Raw genomic sequence first — 7,750 nt, 5'->3', positions numbered from 1 at the left:
TAAACACAACTTTTAACTTCACTACTAAATATGGGTTTTAATACTTCGGCTCTCCATAAGTGTTGAAGCTATTGGGGCTATGAAATAAGATACCCTAGATTTAAACCAGAATTGACCTTGTTTCGTGTCCTCTTACAAGAGGTTTTAACGGTTCAGAGTGAGCCGAAAGTTAAATACACACTTAAGTGATAGATATTAGGTCCTCATTAAAATTATGACGATACACAGGGAAATGTTAAACGGTTAAACCTTTACAAATGACCTTCGCATTCGCAATGTCCCGCAAATTTGAACTACGTATTTCCGGTTTTCTCTCTGGCTGGTGGACCTGTGTTTAGATTAGAAAGTAAATTCGTCTCGGCTCGGAGAGGTAATATTTTGGTTTTCCCAACTTGTTATTTCATATATTTATCAGATTAAAAAGGACTAGAGTTTTTTATTTAACTCGCGTATTTTATTTAACACGTTTAAAAAACAATCTTGGCAGCTTGTTACGCGGGTTATAGCAGCAGACGGTAGTAAAAGAGTTCTTCAAGTGATTAATAGGTAGCGCCACCCGTATTTTATAAAGATTCATGCAAATTACAAAAAGTGTATCGCGAAACGTAGATCTCGAGATCCCAGCACGTTGTGTCTTTAGGTTTAATACATGTATTCTATCTCATTGCAACGCGTTCCAGATATAGCATACACGTTTACTCCGATTTCCAACTGCGAACGCGGTGACAGACGGACAATACCACTCCGTGACGTCATCGTCAGTCGGAGAGGTATCAATCAGGGTTCGAGTAACTGAGCACGCGGAATGACTCGAAAGCGTTTGATGCTCCCTTTAGGAGGAGACATCGAGGCATGATTAACTTTGCGGATATCCTATCTGCGCAAAAGATCGAGCTGTCAGAGTAGGTGCGAAGAAATTACAAAACAAACACTAGAGGGAAGTAAATAGACAAAGCGATGAGGCCGACAAAAGATGTAAGATCTTCATTAGCTATATCGAATTTCGTGATTACCAACAGAAACCCGGCTAATCTATCATGTTAAACCCCGGGCTAACACGATTACACATTTAATTTCACACTTTTATAAAGACGATTTTATTTATTTTACCACAAATACATTTAGAAATTATTTTTTTTCATTAATTTCTTAGAATACTTCAATAAATATGTAATAATTTATATATCTCGTTAACAAATTCATACGCGTATATTCGATTTAAGAGTCATCGCGGTTTTACAAAAATATTAGCAATTCCAATATTCTAAGTAATTTTAGTAGTATATACTATTAACTTTGGATTCCCTAATTGGAAAGCACTATCACTAGGTCATGCTAATTTTTTCAAATTTTGAACAAGACTGCTTTCATTCGCCGACAGAAGAATTTGTTTCCGGTTACAATTATTGTAAGAACTTCTATTTTGTTTCACTTAGAACTATGGTCAGTTGAGAATTTGTCGAAGATCGCGTTAGCTATTTACACGCTATTATAGTAACATTAGCTTATGGTCATTTTCAAGTGTCACTTAATTAAATAAACTTGGTTTCATCCTCGAACGACAATAAATGAAATAAGCCCTAGCTTAGTATCACCAAAAGTGGATGAGGGTAAGGTTTGAAAGTGGCCAGAAGTCGCGAGGCATCAGAGTTTCGCCATGATTGGCCGTGGAATCGGCGTAGCTATATTAGGCTTAGTCACTCCCTATAAGTAGGCCTTGTGCAAGTTCGAGGTTACCGTCGTCTGCTATTGTGTGCTAAAACTTTCTCAAATGTTTTATTTTGCATATTAACCATGAAAATACCTGTGCTTCGTGCAAATACTAGTCTGAACCGACTCTTAGACATGTGTTTTTTCGGATCGGAATCGTTTTAAATCAGTTTCCGGTTTAAAGTTCCGTTGCGAGGGTTTTCATTCCTACAATCTTCGTTTAAGCTTAATGATGTGCAGTGGTTCTCGAAACTGGAATCTTGTCAGTAGCTCGACGGTGAAGACGAAAGAAGCGACTCCAAGCATTGCCGCCCACAATCGGAACTTGGCTTCAATGTCCTTAAACCCGAGTACGTGGACTTCATTCTCAGCCGTCGAATGTTGTGGTTCCAATTCGATGCGCCATTCTCTCTCGAACACGCGGTGAAATGCTGTGATTTGACCGGTTTCCATGAAAGACCGCAATCTGCAATCACCAAATGGTGAGATACTTTAATTTTTCAATTCAGTAACTTAAATCAGGTTGCAAAATTTGTCCGCGTGATTAACGCTGACTTTATTTGATAGTTTCAAGGTACACACGACACTTTTGGCCGGGACTTGAAAAATTATATTCCCCAAAGATTTCAAGTGACACTATGAAGAGTTGACGATAATTATACCGATTTCGATTAAAATTCGCGAGTAATATAACGCGATACGCGGCTCTTGAACTCGCCATTATGTGCTCGAGCAAAATTTCAAAGTAATATAAAACCTTAGCAATGCCACCTACATGGCGAAGGCTTCTCAATTTTTACAAACTCCACAATGGAAGGAAAAAGTAATTGTTCCCGTGTGCCTTTGCGCCGCATTTATCTTTTTAAAGCGCCTCACGGTGAAATGCGTCAGTGATCCGACCCTCCATGTGATTTTGAATTGATAACGTTTTGGAGATATAAAAATCTCTTTGGATAGATATCAATCATTTAATGGAAACTAAAGTATAGAGGCTCGTGGACCACAATTTGGACTTACTGTTGTAAGAGTTTTTTTTCGAACGTAGTTTTATACTAATTAGCAACTTTCAAGTGTTATAAGTCAATGCACGCGCGAACGGCAGTTGAGGTGCAACATTATTGAAGAAGACTCAAGTAGCTACGTTTGATATGACAAAGATCATCGTCAATGTGCGAAAGAGAAACACCTAAACGTAGACTGTTCTTGCATTAAGAAAGTAAACGAACCTTTGGTTGATGTACTTCAGAGTTTTAGGATTCATTGTTGCATTGTCAACTGTGAATACTAGCGGTTGTTCCAAGTACTTGGCCGAACCAAGATGAAAATGCAATAGTTTCAGCCTTGGCTCATCAAATTGTTTTAACAAGCCCATCTGTAAAATAGGTAAATCTCCAAACCATATTTGCTTTCCTGACGGTAAGCCTCTCGGTTCAAAGCGTTTTGCTCGCTGATTCCAGAGAGTTTTCATTTCATCGTCAGTCTGTTAGGATTGAAATTTAATTATTGGACTTTGGAAATGAGATTAAAGTATTTAAAAATCTCCACCGATTGTTTAACACTGTCTTCTATAAAGTAAGAAATTGAAACTTTGACGTCTGGTACTTTCAATAAATCCGGAATTCCGTTAATGTTTTCTCTCTTCTGAGACGAGAAATTGGCTTTCAAGACTCCGTTGAACAAATTGACGAAGACCACTACTATCAAGAGGTAAACTCCAACGCTGAAGCGAATCGCCAGTGACGAAGGAATGTCGAAGCCTGCACCGCCACAAACCAATAGAACAAGATTGAGTGGTTGAAAGCCACTGACTAAAACCATTTACTATAATGGACGTGTGGGTGTGTCTGTGTGGATTGTTGCACCCAAGTTTGCAAATCGAAGAAAAAGTGTTCGAAATTTCTGGACCGCATTCACACTTCAGGGAAATTCGAAATTTTTTTATTTCACTACCTTAGCTATTCCGCGTGGAATACTGGCTCTAATATATATGGACGGTTTTTTAGAACTCGGCATTATCTCTCCATTGTCAACGTCATCTTATCTTTATCGATGCTCGAAAGTTGTTCTCAGAACTTGCTTGTTAAATCTTATTATATCCACAACTTTGTTTATAAAAAATCGTTTTCCACTAATTTGAGAAAATGGATAGAAAATGCCCACCTCTAGGGTTTTTATTTCTATTTTGATTGGATGTAATTTTAACTTTGCGCGTACATCATAGATGGTGTGCAAAATTTATTGATTTATACGGCATCTTTCGTGTTTAGTGTTTACGAATGCGACGGTGCGAGACAGGCAAGGGGGGTGGCTGACGCTCCCTTCGAAATTTTTTTCTTTCTCCAACAATTCCCTTGTGTGCCGTCACACTAGACCACCGCGGCTCTGCTTGGCATAGGAATCAGGGCGCGCGCTTTAAAATTTTGTAACTAACTGCCCCTTAATTTCCAAAATTTGAAAAGCCCGACCCGGCCCGCCCGATAAATTGTTCAACTCTGGAGACTCTACCTTTTCCCAAAATGGCTCCGAAATAAAGAAAGAGTTTTTGAGCAGCGACGGACATCATTGATCCTGGCATTCCCTTGACTCGCTTGTGAATGATATCAATCATCGTTAAGACTCCCATGACGCAAAGCAACCCGCTCCAAATCTGAAACATTGTTTTCAGAGTAGCAACGTTTTAGAATTACTTTGCAAATAAATAGATGGCTCTGAAGCAAAGGGCTTAACCTTAACATCACCGGCACTAACAACAGAGTTCTTGAATAAGCTGCACATACTTACTGATTGGCATGAAGATATATATTCTACAAATTTACACGAACAGCAGATAATTTGTAAGTGAAGGAAAATGTTTGCCCAGTATTGTAACTCCTTGGTCGACGACTAAATCTGATTGCTTGGAGTAGTTTGACATTTCGTAACTCTAATCGTAACGTTACGTTTGGTCATAGCTTACATAAAGGGAACGATTTCAATATCGCGGTGTAATCATGTTAAACACAAAGTCTGATAAGACTAGGGAATATTCGTTTGGGGTACATTAAGGTCTTACCATGCCTAGCTAAAAAGGTCTTTTTGCGTATCCAAAATCCACACACAAACCACAAACATACACACTCGCGAATCGTAAACAGCAACCCAGCCTTTACACATAGTGCCTCTTCCGCCTAAAAATGAATCTTTCACACTAGCTACCTTTCCCGCATTCCTTATCACCCTCCCTGCGTTAACCCCAGAAACCGTAGTAAAGCGAAAATATTTTAATTTGAAACGCTTTCAACAAATGGGCTTCGCTACAGCCGTCCATCAAATTAAACCAAATTGGAAGGTTGCCGCGATATAACAGGGTGAATTCTTTGATGATACCAATGCTGTTTACCAATACTCCCAAGAGCCGGGCCCGCAAACAAAAGCCCCAATGTAATTTTTTTATCGAAATTCTTTGCTTAATCGGTATCTAGCCACACTTGTTCCTGGCGTACCCCGGCCACAAACACACGTACAGATCATCAGTGCAAAGCAAGGTCCGGTTACATAACCACACCTAGCTAAATTACCTGTAAGTTAGAGATTAAAATTATGGAATAACAAAAATAACCCTAATTTATGGTATTTTATATTATAACAGACTTATTACCGTGGTAATTTACCGGTAAATTAACATTGTAAAATTGGTAAAATTACGGTTATTTACGTCGTACTCTCTATACTTACACCAATGGAAATAGTTTTTAAATCGTCGAAGGCTCCGACTGGAGCAGCGTTGAACGTCACATTTTTGGCAGACAGTAATCTTTGATGGGCGTATATGACTGGCACTGTGAATGTTGGCAACATACCATCTCGCATTGAAAATTCGTACCCTGTTAGAAATGCTCCCAGGTCCAGTTTCTGGAAATGCGTATGTGAAAAACAGTTTGTAATTGGCCCTTAATGGAAGCATGAAGGGTTGAAACAAGTTGAACTGATTCGCTTTAAAATTATACAGTGAAATAAAAAAAGGTTAATGAAAAATAACGCCTCGCTTTTAAACGATTTTCACGTTGCCTGAAATGTATTCTCGACCATTTTACTCTGAATTTCCAAGCAAAGCTCGACCATCCATTTTAAATAGGCCTTGCCAAGAAAACTAGAGTGCTCTCTGCAGGTTGAGAAGATTTCACCTACTAGAGTTTTGGCGGAGAACGTTTCGTCAGAGGAACACGATCTAACAAGCTACTACGTCACACTTGTTACGTATTTGACTAATTTAACCTTTGCGGGTCAAATTGTTTTGTATTACTCATCGCTAGGGGTCGCTAACGAACTAGTCAAAGCAGTATCATCGTGGTTGTTGTTTCTCATTCTTAATTAGTTAAGAGTGAAAGAAACCTAACTAACGGTAATAGTTAGTATAGGGCGCTGTCGGTTAGCTGTGGCATAGGGGCTAGCCACCACCCCTCTATGCATTTTAAAGGCGTTAGATAAGTGGCCATAAGTCGCAAGATGACTTGGTCCAATTAGCTAGCTGAACTTATTATAAAAGAACGTAAAAACACTTGAGGACCATCGCTCGGTCGAATTTTTCAGAGCAGGAAAGAGCAATTCTCTGGCAGTTTTTGAGATCAGTAGAAAACGCGACTCTGGGCGAGTGTTTTACTTGTGTTCCCAGTGACGGACGCTTAGTGTCCTAGTGCTGTCGGTGGACATCGCTTTTAAGTTTACCCAGTTCCTCTCTTCAACCTTTCAAGCTCTTTTTAAAGCCTAGTCGATCAGCGAAGTGAGAATATAATTTTTCAACTCACGCGTACGTGCAATATTTGAGCGCTAAGTTTTATAGTCAAGGCGTTGCTTGTTGCAATTTCGAAATCAATAGCGCGCTCTGGTTACATATTCTCCTAGCGAGATTTGCCGGAAGTTAAAGACAGCGGGAGATGCGCAAATTTTCAAATTTTCCTCTCTTATCTGGATTAGGCTTGCTTGGCACACAATGAAACCAAGGGTGGGGCACTCATTTCAATCTTAGGGCTAAAATGTTTTATTTGTAGTGGCAAACCTTAATGGAATCTAAATGACTCCTATCCACGTATATGTACCTTAAAATATAAACTCAATTAGGAAAGCGTCTTTTACAACACCAAGAGCAAAACCTAGCTGGAGTACCCCCACTACGATTTTTGAACAAATTTCAATATAATACAAATTTCATCGAAAATCAAGTTTGCTAAGGGTGGTTTTAGAATCCATAAAATGAATCCGACTTATTGGTGAGAAACACTAAATTTTCCCATAGAGATAACGTCGAATTTTTTTTTTGCAAGTGAGGGTAAAACAGGAACCATTATGAAGGCAAGTCACGCAAATACAATTTCCGTATTAGCTACGTGTGGTTGAGGGTGGGGTGGGCGTGTTTGTTTCGTATGAGCTAATTAAATACATTATTGGCGTCATCTCTTTCGCTAAGGTAATATTTGAGATTACCCAACAGTTGGGGTACTTGAAGTTCTTACCACGCCTAGCTAAAACGGTCTTTTCGTCTATCCAGCCTCCACACACAAACCCCAAACATACACACTCAAGGATCATAATCTGAAATATCTTTCGTAGCTAAAAACCGATTACAACTAGGCCTATATATATTGAAGGGTCAGGAGAAGTTTTGGACGACAACTATAATAAATTAATGAAAACTGTCATTGTAGAAAAAGACTAGAAATTGTAACAGTTAAGTGAAGAAAATTAATTGCCTGAAGTGACAGATATTCAAATTGACACTTTTGAAGACAAGATTTTAAAACATCAATTATTTTAAGAAATTCTTATCTTACTTTGTTCACCAAAATTACTTCGGTAAAATATTGTAACACGAAACACGCGCGTCAGTTTAAAAATAGTACGCGTTTGCATTTTATTTTCTCTCAAAAATTTACAATTAGGCCCTATAAAGAGAATAAAATCATCAGAGCTGATTAAAATAAAAACCGTATGAAACCTTAACAAAACGTATTCCTTAATTGAAAAGTTTTCAAAGTTTTAAAAATTAACGTGTTGTATAGCTCTC

The 7,750-nt window shown here is 38.5% G+C and overlaps 1 protein-coding gene across 1 annotated transcript; it reads right to left on the bottom strand.

The window, feature by feature from the left end:
- Positions 1-3,172: 3,172 nt before the first annotated feature.
- Positions 3,173-5,559, bottom strand: LOC149623942 (uncharacterized). Its single transcript, XM_089852241.1, has 3 exons — positions 5,425-5,559; positions 4,216-4,357; positions 3,173-3,467 (listed from the first exon to the last, which is right to left on the bottom strand). Exons 1-3 carry the CDS (start codon positions 5,557-5,559, stop codon positions 3,211-3,213), a joined length of 534 nt encoding a protein of 177 aa, XP_089708367.1. The 3' UTR covers positions 3,173-3,210.
- Positions 5,560-7,750: the final 2,191 nt, after the last annotated feature.

This window comes from Phalangium opilio, unplaced genomic scaffold (genome assembly GCF_054372755.1).
Source record: "Phalangium opilio isolate 3A_F unplaced genomic scaffold, DU_Popi_V2 ptg000106l_1, whole genome shotgun sequence".
NCBI classification, from domain to species: domain Eukaryota; kingdom Metazoa; phylum Arthropoda; class Arachnida; order Opiliones; family Phalangiidae; genus Phalangium; species Phalangium opilio.
This window is presented reverse-complemented; position numbering and strand designations above follow the sequence as displayed.

What these genes read in the sequence shown, in the direction of transcription:
- LOC149623942 (XM_089852241.1), bottom strand. Translation starts at nt 5,559, where the DNA reads ATGCGAGATGGTATGTTGCCAACATTCACAGTGCCAGTCATATACGCC. An exon ending in TAAAAACTATTTCCATTGGT is followed by an intron (nt 4,358 to 5,424) that starts GTAAGTATAGAG and finishes ACAATGTTTCAG; the next exon opens with ATTTGGAGCGGGTTGCTTTG. An exon ending in CGGAGCCATTTTGGGAAAAG is followed by an intron (nt 3,468 to 4,215) that starts GTAGAGTCTCCA and finishes GTGGCGGTGCAG; the next exon opens with GCTTCGACATTCCTTCGTCA.